At 42.4% G+C, this 13,254-nt stretch overlaps 1 protein-coding gene and 1 long non-coding RNA gene across 9 annotated transcripts in view; one reads left to right on the top strand and one right to left on the bottom strand.

Annotated features, from left to right (window-relative positions):
- Positions 1-13,254, top strand: part of TRPC5 (transient receptor potential cation channel subfamily C member 5) — a 270,889-nt gene that overhangs the window by 210,519 nt on the left and 47,116 nt on the right. Inside the window, exon 7 of the mRNA XM_005614425.4 lies at positions 4,543-4,865. Coding sequence (XP_005614482.2) covers positions 4,543-4,865 — 323 coding nt within the window. The remainder of the gene's footprint in view (positions 1-4,542; positions 4,866-13,254) is intronic.
- LOC138921712 (uncharacterized) overlaps positions 1-13,254 on the bottom strand; it is a 69,795-nt gene that overhangs the window by 42,627 nt on the left and 13,914 nt on the right. For 4 of the 8 annotated variants that reach the window (XR_011434536.1, XR_011434537.1, XR_011434535.1 and 1 more), the window contains exons 3-4: positions 2,478-2,556; positions 1,942-1,965 (exon numbers count right to left, since the gene is read on the bottom strand). The exons of 2 other annotated variants lie outside the window; for them this stretch is intronic. This is a non-coding gene — a long non-coding RNA (uncharacterized lncRNA). Of the gene's footprint in view, positions 1-1,910; positions 1,966-2,477; positions 2,557-13,254 lie in introns of all 8 variants that reach the window. 2 more of the 8 variants (XR_011434530.1, XR_011434531.1) reach the window with 1 other exon arrangement.

The following is a 13,254-nucleotide window of genomic DNA, read 5'->3' as shown; positions in this document are numbered from 1 at the left end:
CCCGCTGAGTTGTCTCTTCTCAAAGCTAAATATTCACACTTTCCTCAAGTGTTCTTCATATGATAGGTAGCACGACCCTAGAAACTTCACTGCAGGAGACATAGATCTTTAATTGTCTCTGCCACCAGGATGATCATTCAAGCTGTTATGAATTTGGCTTTTTGAGTATCACCCAACCTATGTCTCTCTACCAATTTGGATAATACACACATACACACACACACACACACACACACACACACACACACACACACACACCACCCTGATGCTTTTCCCACATGATATATAGCCTGAACTATTCTGAAAAATAGTTTCATGTCCAATACCTCACATTGGGTAGTCACGGGCTCTGAGTTCAGGTTTGGTGCTTATTAGATAATGGAATGTTTGTGCTCCTTCTATCCTGAATTGAACTTTTCTAGCATGAGGAAAGGCTGACAATTCAGTCTCCAAGATTGTCTAGTCAGTCAAGCTTTTTGGCGCTAAATCCTACATTAAGGAGTTTTAGAATGAGAATATGGCTGTTCCCCAAATCTCCAACAACCTAGTTTATTTTTATATCCCTAATATGCATATTGCATAAATTTTAAGACCTTGGGAGTTAGTTATATGGAGCATGAATATTGAATGCAGTCATGAAACACTTTCAAAAGAAGCCCAAGAGTATGCCTTATACTTGTGGTGATCGTTTAACACATAGTTACAACTTCCTTACAAGAAAAAGCTGGTGAGGAAAATGTTTGAATCTCTCGTTAATGTGCCTGGATGAAATCCATGTCATTCTGGCACTGTGCTGACTAAGTAACACTCTTTGCCTAAAAAAACACTTCTTCCTTTGGAAGTGGTATTTATACATTGGAGGGACAATAAATTATCAACCTAGAAATTGGTGGGTTTTGCTTAAACAAAAAAGTTTAGAATAAATGATCAAGAAAAGAAATAACTCTTGGGGATGTGAAAATGTGTCTATAGATGCCCAACATTAGCTCATCACATAGCCTGTCCAACTTTCCTGGCAAGGCTTCCAAGAAGCTACACACCTCCCCACCACAGTGTAAGGAGAAATCAGCACTACTGAGCTGAGCAAATGCCCCTCAACCGACACTTGACTCAAAGGAGACATTTGCCAAGAAGTTGGAATCCTTCTCGAAAAAGGAGAATTTACAAAGCAAGACTCACCACATGCAGACTTTGGGGTTGCAATGAGAAATTGTAAATGGGCAGTCTGGTCCTCTCATCCACAGATGCACACCAGTCTGAGATGAACATCTCCAAGTAGGTTGAGACAACCTCTACGAGGTAAAGCCAAAAGAGCTGGTCCCCAGGCCCCTTGAAACATTTCAGATTACTATTGTACTGAGGCAGTACAGAAGTGCCATGAGATAAGCTGGCCTTAAAGAAGATGCTTTATTAGAGCTAAAATTAGTCAACAATATATATCCTCCACCTCACGTGGTCTTCAACAACAGGAACCAAAAGGCACACACAAAGTACTCAAGAGGCACACATACACATAAGATTGGCCCTCAGTGCTCCCAGATAGCCCTACAAATGGAGAAAAATTGTCTTTCTGTTTTCTAGGACAGCACCACCTAGATTTATCCCACTACCACCTTATTTCCACAAATACAGACTAAATCTGTAACTTGATGCCAACTGATGTGGGGTCGTTTTTTGGTTGAAGACACAGTTCCCCCCATCCTTATTACTACTGAGTCCCCACATTAGGCTGTCCCTCTTCATATTTTGCTTTTGAGTGGACAGAGTTCAATTCACACCCCTTTGAAAGGCCTGGAGGCCAATTTTCAAGCTGCATTCCATCTCGAAGAATATAAGAAAAATCACTTGCCTCCAAATATCACTAACTCAAGAGTTAGAAAACCAAATTTAATCTCTGCTCTGGTACTCACATGTTGCATTACCATAGGCCATCCTTCTTACCTCTCCAAGCACTAGATCCTGCCTCTGAAAAATAAGAAGATTGGACTAGATCAGTGGCTTTCAACCTTTTAATTTTTTCCATGGAACCACATCTTGAAGTTAAAACTTATGCAGAACTTCGATATATTACAGAGCTCCAAGGACTGCGTTTGGATTGAGGAATGAATCTTCTAGGCCTCCTCTTTGTTCCCACAGTGGCCACTAGATGCCGCCACTGAATCCTCAGGCTTCAAGGGGCACCGTTTGAAATCCACTTGTGTTAGATCAGGGGTCAGCAAACTATGGTCTGCAGGCCAAATTTGGTCTGCTGCCACATTCATTTGTTTACATATTGTCTATTAGTTCTACAAGGAAAGAGTTGAGTAATTGCGACAGGGACCAGATAGCCCACAAAACCAAAATATGTACTCTCTGGCCCTTGACAGTTTGCTGAGCTTTATGCTAACTGAGCTCTACATTTATTCTCTGCTCTCATATTCTAGAATATCTTTCTACAAAGGTGTATATGCAAAGCATAGATTTGCCACACGAACGACCTTTCACACTTCTGAGTATTCTGCAAATCCAGATCCACCATCCCATGAGCAGTAGGCTTCCCCGTAGTTACAGTTGTGGCTGTAGAGAGAAAAAAAAAACCCTAAATTATGAGCTATAACCGTTCCAGTTGACAATTTCTAGTTTTAAAATATAGATCTGTTTTGTTATCAGCAAAGAGTCTCCATTTCTCACATATACCTCAAAACCTTTAAAGGCCTACCTAACACATGTGCTGTCATATCAAGTATCATATAAGCAACATTTAATAGAAATATTGCTAGACTGAGTGTTTAGTCCTGGCTCTTTCAACAACTTGCTGTGTGATCTTAAGCAAGTCACTCTGCCTCTCTGGATTTCAGTTCCTCCACTTGTAAAATAGGCATAACAATGCCCACCCCTCACAGCAATGCAGCAAATGTTTTTTTTGGAAGGAAAAATGTAGAGCTACAAGATTTGGCCAAGAGTACATAAAACTGATTGGCCACCTAGCGTCTATCTGAAACAGAAGCACAAGTGTGGCAAAGATTCTCCAAACTCTTCTAACAGTAAAAAATATTGAGGACTGGCCTGGTGGCGCAGCAGTTAAGTGCACACATTCTCTCTCGGCAGCTGGGGGTTCACCAGTTCGGATCCCGGGTGCGGACATGGCACTGCTTGGCAAGCCATGCTGTGGTAGGCGTCCCACATATAAAGTAGAGGAAGATGGGCACAGATGTTAGGTCGTGGCCAGTCTTCCTCAGCAAAAAGAGGAGGATTGGCAGCAGATGTTAGCTCAGGGCTGATCTTCCAAAAAGAAAAAAATTTGGATACACATAAATGATTTTACCAACACCAGATTCCTCAGTTGTTGGAACTGAAGCACGTTTTAGAAATGCTAACAATATAACTTAGTTCCCAATGCAACATTTTCTCAGAAAAGTTGTTTACAGTTAGTCCTGAGAAATTTTGGTATTTAGATGAGAGCTCAAAGCAATGTGCTTTAGATTGAATTCGAGGCAAAATCTACTTCTGTCTTGGGGAAGGTAATCAGCAATTTCTTGTATTTCCATAACATCTCCCCTTATGGAGTACACAGGCTTTCACATATGGATACATAATCACAAATGTGTGCAGTGGGTAGTAGATAATATTCTCATTCTGTGGTGAAATTGAGAGATAGAGGCAGTTTTAAGTGACAAAACCCAAATTGGAGCTCAGGTCCCACAATGAAGCTGTCTTTCTACAAGGCAACCCCCAAATTCCAGGAGCTGGAAGTCCAGGATAAGCTGGAAAATGGGCCCCAGCCCCAGAAATACTGAGTTTTCCCCTCCTTCAACCCTCTGGTTCTTCATTTGTGCTAAAGGGACATTCGAATTGGTAGGGCTGTTAAAGTCACAGTAAAATACATGCATACACCACTGTGTGGATATTACCAAATTCACTACCTGGAAGGTTGACATGCCGTTTATAATAGTATGGAGTACATTACAGACTGCTAAAAATTCAGCAGAAAACTGAGTAATGACCCTCTAAGGATGCTCCATCAGCCCCAAACTGCAGTCAGCAGGGCAATCAGGATGAGCGCTGCACACTGAGGAGGCTGAAACTACCCCTTGTCCTTCGGTAATTACAAGTTGTCTGTGATGCTCAGAATGAAATGGGGGTTGGGAGGTAAATCTAATTTGAAATCTCAGTAGGAAGCAGAGTAATTTGTCCCCACTGCCTTGGGCATACCAGTGGCCCTGTTCCAGTGACACTCCCCAACAATCTGATAAACACACAGTCAGAAAATATCTGTTGATAAACCACAGGTGGTTGCTCCAGATGATTGCTTCGAAATTCACTTTTCTATGCTTATATGCTGGGCATATATTTGGATGAGAGTGGGAGGAAGAGAATTATTAGCATCATGTTTTGATGGGGTGGAAATAAAAGACAAATAGTGCCATGCACGGGGCCCATTGTATAAATGAATGTTTAATGCTTACTTTGGTGGCTTTATTTGGGTGCAGAAGGGAGGAGGAGAGGAAAGTTTTATGAATGCTCACTGTACCTCTCATCTTGTGCACTTATTGTTTCTTTCAGTATAATGGTTCTCGTCCAAGGGAAGAATGGGAAATGTGGCACCCGACTCTGATTGCAGAAGCACTCTTCGCAATATCCAACATTTTAAGTTCACTGCGTCTCATATCCCTGTTCACAGCCAACTCCCACTTAGGGCCTCTGCAGATCTCTTTGGGGCGTATGCTACTTGATATCCTCAAATTCCTCTTTATCTACTGTCTGGTACTCCTGGCTTTCGCCAACGGATTGAACCAGCTTTACTTTTATTATGAGACTAGAGCGATTGATGAGCCGAACAACTGCAAGGGGATCCGATGTGAGAAACAGAACAATGCCTTCTCCACGTAAGTCTCCCCTCTCTCCTCTTTTGCCTTTTTTCTGCCTTCTTCTTCTTTGCCCTATTTTCGGTCCACAGTTTCATCACTGCCTCTCAACTGTGCCCACAAAGCTCATTTATGGACCAACCCAAAGTGTCTGAAGCAGAGGAAGGTCCTTCCCTCCTGACAGAAGACTAAGAAAGGAAGTGAAGTTACGTGAGGGAGGAAACAGACAACACACACATGGGCTCCCAGGAACTCATCTAAAGAGTTAGTTCTGACTATTTTGGTAGCATCTCATATTCTTAAAGGAATTAATGGGAAGGGGGTAAATAATTCCTCACTCTGAAAAGCATCCCTAACCAAGGAACTGAAACAGCAAGGCTATTCCTCTGAACAAGTGATTACCAAAGCTAACTTAACTATTCTGAATCAAGAACAAAGAAAAAGGAAGGATGCAAAAGTATCGTAATGCACTTTGTGATATTATGATTTATAATAAGAAATATGTATTTGGTCTTCATTCTGGTTCTGGCACAGAGCTCCTAAAAGTCTTGGAATGTCCTAAGAGATGGGAACAATAAAGATGTCTTTTGTTGTGTTAATGAGGTGACTTTGGGAACGCAGCTGAAGAGGGGGACTGGTTGCCAGGAGAATCACCACGTGAGTGGAGGATTGGGACTTTCAGCCCCACCCTCGACTTCTGGGAAGGGGAGAAGGGCTGGAGATTGAGTTCAATTACCAATGGCCAAAGAATTTAATCAGTCATGATTATATAATGAACCCTCCATAAAAGCCCAAAAGGACAGGTTTCCAAGAGCTTCCCAGTTGGTGAACACGGGGAGAGTAGGGCACCCAGAGAGGGCGTGGAAGCTCCATGCCCTTTCCTCCTACTTTGTCCTATGCATCTCTTCCATCTGGCTGTTCCTGAGTTATATCCTTTTATAAGAAACTAGTAATCTAATAAGTAATGCATTTCTCTGAGTTCTGTAAGCCACACTAGCAAATTAATCAAACCCAAGAAGACAGTGGTAGGAACCTCAGATTTATAGCTGGTCAGTCAGAAGCAGGGGTGAGAGCCTGGACTTGTGATTGGCGTCTGAAGTAGGGGGGAGGTAGTCTTGTGGAACTGAGCCCTTAACCCATGGAATCTGACCCTATCTCCTGGTAGTGTCAGAATTGAGTTGAATTATAGGACACCCAGCTGATGTCTGAGAATTGGTGGTGTAGGGGCTAAACCTCCCCACACTCACACGTTCGAATTGACTTCAGAACCCCTTAGTTGGTGTCAGAGAAATGTGATTTGCTAGAATAGCGCTGGCTCACAGAAGTATGTGGTTTGAGAAAATAAAGGATAAATGGGCAGGGATGTTGGACCTTTGATCCCGGGATGGCTACCTAATCACCCATGGTATGAAACTGCAGCTGTGTGGCAATCAGTTACTAAAGATAAAAATTACCAATAAAATTTAGAAATGGCAGTAAACCCAACTCCCGAGGAGTTGGCTCATTGGATATACAAGGAAATACGAAATAAGAAGCATGCTGAACATATAATCCCTTGGTTATTATCATCTGTAATAGCTAAAATGAAAGTAAAAGAAAGTGCTGGGTGGGGCCCTGATGCGAAATCAAACTCAGATATGGGTTGGTCTGAGCTTAGGCGACTAGCCTCAAAGCCACTCCCCAAGGGAAAAGTTATGCAGGGACAACAGAAAATACCTCTAAGACCTGTGGGCATCAAGAAGGTGGTCAACGTAAGTGGAGGGCAAAACCAAGAAACTATTAAAACCTGAGGATATAGTGGAAAGGGATTGTTTCCTTTTGTAGATCAATATCATCAGCTTCCTGAGGACCTTTACTGAAACGGGTTGTCAGAGTAACCAGTTTGGGAGCTGTGTCTTTGGTTCTGAATGCTGCAGAGTGGAAGAGCATGTTTGGGTTGATACAGGACCCACAGCTCACTATGGAACAACACAGATGGCTATATGTGATCCAGACACACAGGAGGTCATTCCCGAGGGAACAGCCAGCCTGGTGGCCTAGATAAAAGCCACAGTAAGGCCTGTTTGCCCTGAGAAGGGGGACTGTCCATCTCCCCTTATGAATGCCAAGTGGAACACCCAAGATGAAGCAGCCAATATGCTTCATATGCAAGCCATGCGGTACAGGCCTTATGATGACCAGGATATTCATCCACTGAATATGCCCATTACCCAGGTCACGGTAAATGCTATGGTTAAAGGGGCCCCTTTCACATGGGCACCCCCATATAACCTTATTGTTGCAAAACCCAAAAATACTGGAGGAAGCCCTGTTGAATTTGCTGTCTCAGCTTCCTCTCATAGGTCTTACAGATGATAATAAAAACATTAGGTTAGTTAACAAGAGAATAGGAAGAGGCCAAAAAGATGGAAATTTTTAAATAGTTATTAAGAAATAAAGTGAACATAGCAAATATTGATAGGAGTGAAACAGAAAGGAAATAGAAAGAGCAGAGTCATAGGACTCGTCCCAGCAGGGTGGAAATCTTTAGATGGTTATTAAGGAATGGGATGAATAAAATAGTCATTGATGGTGTTAACACCAAGGTTTTAATATAGCATTACTAAAGGTTGGGTGGGACAAAAGGACCCCATGCTGGTCCCCCAACATTAAGGGGCTCCAAACAAGTTCACTCAATTTATCCCAGTTTGGAGAAATTTAAAAAGCCAAAAGGAAGAGATTACAATGAGAAACCTGACCAGCAATCATTTGTGGCAGTGGTTAGGCAGATTAATCAAGTTGAAGACTGACAAGACCGCCAGGGTCCCTTGGCTCCACCCCTCACTGAGGACACAAAGCCTTTTGCACAAGAGTGGATAAAATGATCAGAGGGTGGAAAAGAGAAGTTTCCAGGACTCCACAGTACGAACTGTGGTACCAAAACCTCAGTGGTGGAGCTCTGACTCAGGCTACAATTAAATTGAGAGAATATAAAGATGTAAGCGTTGATAGGATTATAAAAGATGGACTATTTGAGCAGGCTTTATGTAAACAAGTTGTATCTCCTTTACCTGGATGTTTTATGGGAATGGATATTATGTCTGGCTGGGGAACACATCCCCTACCTAGTATTATAAAACCAAAGCCTGTTGATGACCACCCAATGGAGGCTACAGTTAGGAATGTAAGGATTAATGGAATTAAGGTAAAAGTTTGTAGGAGAATTGATACGTTTGAACAGGCTTTATGTGAAACGGTTGCATCTCTTTTACCTTACTGTACTGTGGGGCTGGACATTGGATCTGACTGGGTAATGTTTCCCCGAGCTGGTATTGTAAAACAGAAGGCATGGAAATCTGCCCTTCAAGCAATGCTAATTGGACATGCTACATGGGAATCAGTAAGATGGCTCGAGCCCACACGGTGTAGAAGAGAAGCTGAGTGCTGGCAGGGACAAATTCTCTGTGCCATAGCCCTATGTAGACTGGGGCTCATGGCAAAAGCCTCTGGGCACCTCCCAGTGACCAGTGCACCCTCTTTCACAGGAGTAAGCTAGAGAGGGGACAGGCTGCAGGCAAGATTAGAGTCCACTCACCTTCTGAGATTGATTTAAGGTTTCAGGTGGGCCAAAGGGCACCAAGCACTGATTGGAAATATCTCCCATTCCCACTTGGGACACAGGAGACAGCTCATGACTCTCTGTCCATGAGTCTACTGCCTCCAGACACATTGAACCCCTGTGCCTTTTCTTTGTAAACTCGACACCTACTTCTTTAGGACTTTCAAGGCTCCAGAATGGCTTTTATTTTCTGACAAATCACTGTTAGGGGAAATAGACAAGAGAAAGAAAATAAGCACATGTCAGGAAATCTCTTAGGTTTCAGAAGCAGTCCTGGGCTTACTGTGGACTCAGTATACTCGACCTTGTCCGTCTCTGTCCCCAGTTCTAGAGAGTGCCACTCATCACTAGTATCCACAGCAATGACCCCAAGGTTCTGAGAGATTCTTAGTCATTAAACCAAGATAGAATTTTTCTGTTTAACTCTATAAACTAAGGCAGTTCAGCAGACTCAGACATTCTAGAAATGTGTTCAATAACAAAGGCCAGGAAAAAAAAGAGTTTTCTATTTGACCTCAAGTTGCACCAATAGAGAGGGGAAAAAAAACAATGCTATGTAGCCTACCCCTATTATTTGCCTTTAGCAGCATTTCCTAAAGTGGCTTACAGATAACCACAGTTCACAGAGATATTAATAGATATGAAAACAAGATCTATGATGGAATGAGTTTGGGAAATGCTAAGACAAAATTAAAAAGGTTTCTTCAATGCAGGACTTCTCAGAGACATTCCATTGTGAATCTCCAGTGTAGGGAGAGGTTTTCCCAAATGTATTGGCCAGGATGATATTTTAATGAACAGAGTTTCAGGGGCTGGCCCGGTGGCGGAGTGGTTAAGTGCGCACATTCCGCTTCGGCGGCCTGGGGTTCGCCGGTTCGGATCCAAGGTACAGACATGGCACCGCTTGGCAAGCCATACTGTGGCAGGCGTCCCACATATAAAGTAGAGGAAGATGGGCATGGGCGTTAGCTCAGGGCCAGTCTTCCTCAGCAAAAAGAGGAGGATTGGCAGCAGATGTTAGCTCAGGGCTAATCTTCCTCAAAAAAAAAAAAAAAAAAGAACAGAGTTTGAAAAATGTTGGCTCACTCCCTTGCCCATTTTGCAGCACCCACCCCCTCCACTAGGCCACAAGCCTTGCCTCTCTTCCCAGAACTCAGGGTAAAATCTTGGATGGGAGAACCAGACTCAGCTGAAAGGGAAAAGAGGCCAAAATGGGTTGACAAAGAGAGAGTACTATACAATCAGGAGTGTATAATGGCAACTGGTCACCTTGCTAGTGCCTCTTGACTAGGAACTGCTTCCTCTTCTGCGTTACTCTAGACTCAGAACTCACATCAATCTGTTTTCAATATAAAGAGCAATTTTGTAGTGGCTTGAGCACCAGGAGACTGCATTTGTTCCCATCAAAGCCTTTGACAGAGTTGAACACCTGAATGCAAGGTGCTTTCCAGGAGGCCAGGTCCCTGCCAATTACCCTTTCATGTGAACTCTGCTAAGGAAGTTTATGAAATGCTTCCTTGCAAGTTTGTAGTGATTATAAACACCCTGTTGCCAACTGACATTTTGCTTCCATCATTTGCCCAGCAGGGACAATTGACAAGAATGGGCATCTGTCATACACGAAATTCTATCTTGGGGTGTCAGGTATGAAGAAGCATCATAGTGCTGGGGCCAAATCAGCAGTAATTTTACCACAGCTTTTCTACTGCTAATTATTTTTTTCTTCATAGAGGTCTGACTCAGATTTATGCTTTCTTTTAAATGCCTCATCTCTGGCATTTATAATGTCTGCTAAAATATATGCTACTCAGAGCGTCAGAAACCTCAGCTTTTAGAGAAGGAGAAAGTGAGCTCATTTATTTACCTGACATAAATTACGGCATCAGCTTATTGTCATCCTTTTCCTTCTGACTTTCAAGAGATGCCATTTCTATTCTTCAGCTTAAATATATATACATATGTATTTAATTTATAATAATGTATTTATATTTGTACATATGTATACATATGTACAAATATATATATGTATATATATTTCTCCCTGAGCACACAATTCAAGGGGACCTCATTGTCCTTGTTGACAACCACATGACAGTACTCTTGGTTGGAGTTCAGTATTCCATACTGGGAGTACCTTGCCTACATCTGCTATAGAGGGAAGCAATTGGAAAAACATCATTCTGAGAGCACGGGACTCGTGAAAGAAAAAGATGGAAGTGGCAAGAAGCTAACTTGCAGTCCTGCATCTCCTTCTGAGGTCCTGGCCCTCAACTGCAGATGCCTCCTGAATACACCTGGCTGCACCACAAGCCTCTCAGACACAATGCCTACAACTAAATTTCTTATCTCCATATCTCCACCCAAAAAGTTTTTCCCCTTTAATTCCTCATCTTATTAAATAACACCTGCCAGAATCCTAGGAGTCATCTGAGATGCTCACTCTTTCCCTCATGTAACACATCCAGTCTCTCACTCAGTCCTGTCAGTCTTACTTCCTAAATATTTCTTGAATCCATTTTCTCTATACACAAACACACACACACACACACACACACACACACACACACACACACATATACACCCCACACTGTCTTGGTTCAAGCCTAAATCATCTCTTCCAATAACTGTTTTATGCTTAACTGGTCTTCTTTCCTCCTGTCTTATCTTTCCTCCAAACAATTTCCCACCTGCCACACAGAAGTTTCTTTCTAAATACCAGCCTCATTCTGTCATCCCTGGCTTCATGCCCACCAGGTATCTGAATCTTCTCCAGTGTAAAACCCACCCCTTTTCCATAGCACACAGGGTTTGGTAATCTGGACCCCACCTCTCTAGCCTCTCACTCCTTTCCTCCGTAGTCAACATCTTGCCTTTCCCCAACTACAGGAGAGCATCTCGGCCCTAAAGGCCTTTGCGTATCACACGCCATTTCCTCTACCTAGAATGCCCATCCCCACCTGGCTGGCCTGGAAAATTCTTACCCATCCTTCAAGCCTCTGCCAAAGCGTTTCCTGCTTTTTTAAGACTTTTCTTACCCACTCCAAACCCACTCTCAGTTACAGGCTCCTTCTGTGTTTCCTGTAACATTCTAGGCACATCTCCATCATAATAGATAACCTGTTGTATTTTAGTCATCTGTTGTCTCTTTCACCCACCAGACTGAGACCCCCACCTTAGTAAGCCTTGCACCTACCATAGAGGGCCTAGGGCATAAAGGTGTTTAACATGCCCATTTAACAATTAAGTGAGTGAAGGATGAAGTCCAGTAGCAATCCTGTCTTTAATTCTAGAAGATTTACTTCTGCTGCTGCCCTTCTTGTATAGCTGAAGTATCTGGCCAGCTCTGTCACTCTGCTGATCCACTTTGAAATTGCTGTCAGCAAAAACCCTTGGCCTTTCTCCTACCTCCCTCATCCTGTACTTGGCCACTTACCCTGAGAGTAAAGCTCTATGTTGATCCCTATTAAACTTCATCTTGTTAGTTCCAGCTCATTGCTCAGGCTGTTGAAATCTTTCTGAATCTTGATCCTGTCATCCAATCTATTAGCTATCTCTCCCAGTCTTGTGTCATCTGAAGATCTAAGAAGCTTGCCATCTATTCTCATCCAGAGCATTGATAAAACTGTCAGACAGGCTTGGTAATCACTGGGTAGAACATTGGGCAGCTGTTAAACCGATACTTATGAGGACTCTGTATATATGCAAAATATGTAATTTTTAAAAACACAGCAATTATGTACACTATGATTGCAACTATGTGCAAATAGATATGCAAAAGGATGACAGTCTGTAAAGACAATCAAGAAACGGAACACAACGACAAGGTTGTATTTAGGTGGAAGGTTAATAATAGTCATAAAAATAATATTTGCTGAGCGCTAAGTCCAGGCGTTATTACAAAATGAGCTTTACATAAATTAACGCATTTAATCCTCACAGCCATGCCATAAGGTAGGCACTGTTACTATTACCCATTTTACAGATGGAGAAATTAGGGTACAAAGCAATTAAGTAGGCTGCCCCTAGTCACATAGACTGTAAGGGCAGAGGCAGGATTTCAATCCAGGCATACAAGCTCCAGTCTACGCTTTTATCCAGGGATGCAAGTGTAAGACTGGTTTTGTAAAGGTATGTAAAATTTGTTGTGCAAAGTTGCAATAATCATGAATACAGGTAAAGCTGAATAGGACAGAGCCATGACCTAGCAAGTCACTTGGGACTTCCTTGTAGACCATTACCATTCATTTGTGACTATTCCGACTTAATCAGTGGTGACTTCTCTACCCAACATTCAGCCCATAGTTTCCCATCTTAATTACATGAATACAAACTCAGTCCCCATTAAAGGCCCTTCTTTTTGTTCTGACTAGGTTTTAAAGGTCCTTATTGTCTCCAGCTTTCCCCCCTAATTTCAGTTCATAGCCTTCCTGCTACAGTCATCACAGGAAATTGCCACTCATTTGTACTTTCCTTAGTTATATTCTTCTCCTGTTATCTTTTCTAGATTTATTCAACAAACATTTATTCAGCAACTAATATGTGCCAGGCAATGACGATACTGAGTAAGATGGCATCCTTGTCTTCAAGAAGTTCATAGTCTAATGGAGAACACAAGTAAACAATTATAATAGCTGCCATTCTTAATGCTTACTGTATGCTGAGCACAACGCTGAGTGCATTACATGCAGTATCTTATGTGATAGAGTAAGGTGGTTAAGTGTGAAGGCTTCAGAGTCAGAAAAGCTGGGTGCAAATCCTACCTCTGCTATTTCCTGCCTGTGTGACCACTCTGTGCCTTATTTTCTTCTCTGA

Source organism: Equus caballus, chromosome X, assembly GCF_041296265.1.
Source record: "Equus caballus isolate H_3958 breed thoroughbred chromosome X, TB-T2T, whole genome shotgun sequence".
NCBI classification, from domain to species: Eukaryota; Metazoa; Chordata; class Mammalia; order Perissodactyla; family Equidae; genus Equus; species Equus caballus.
This window is presented reverse-complemented; position numbering and strand designations above follow the sequence as displayed.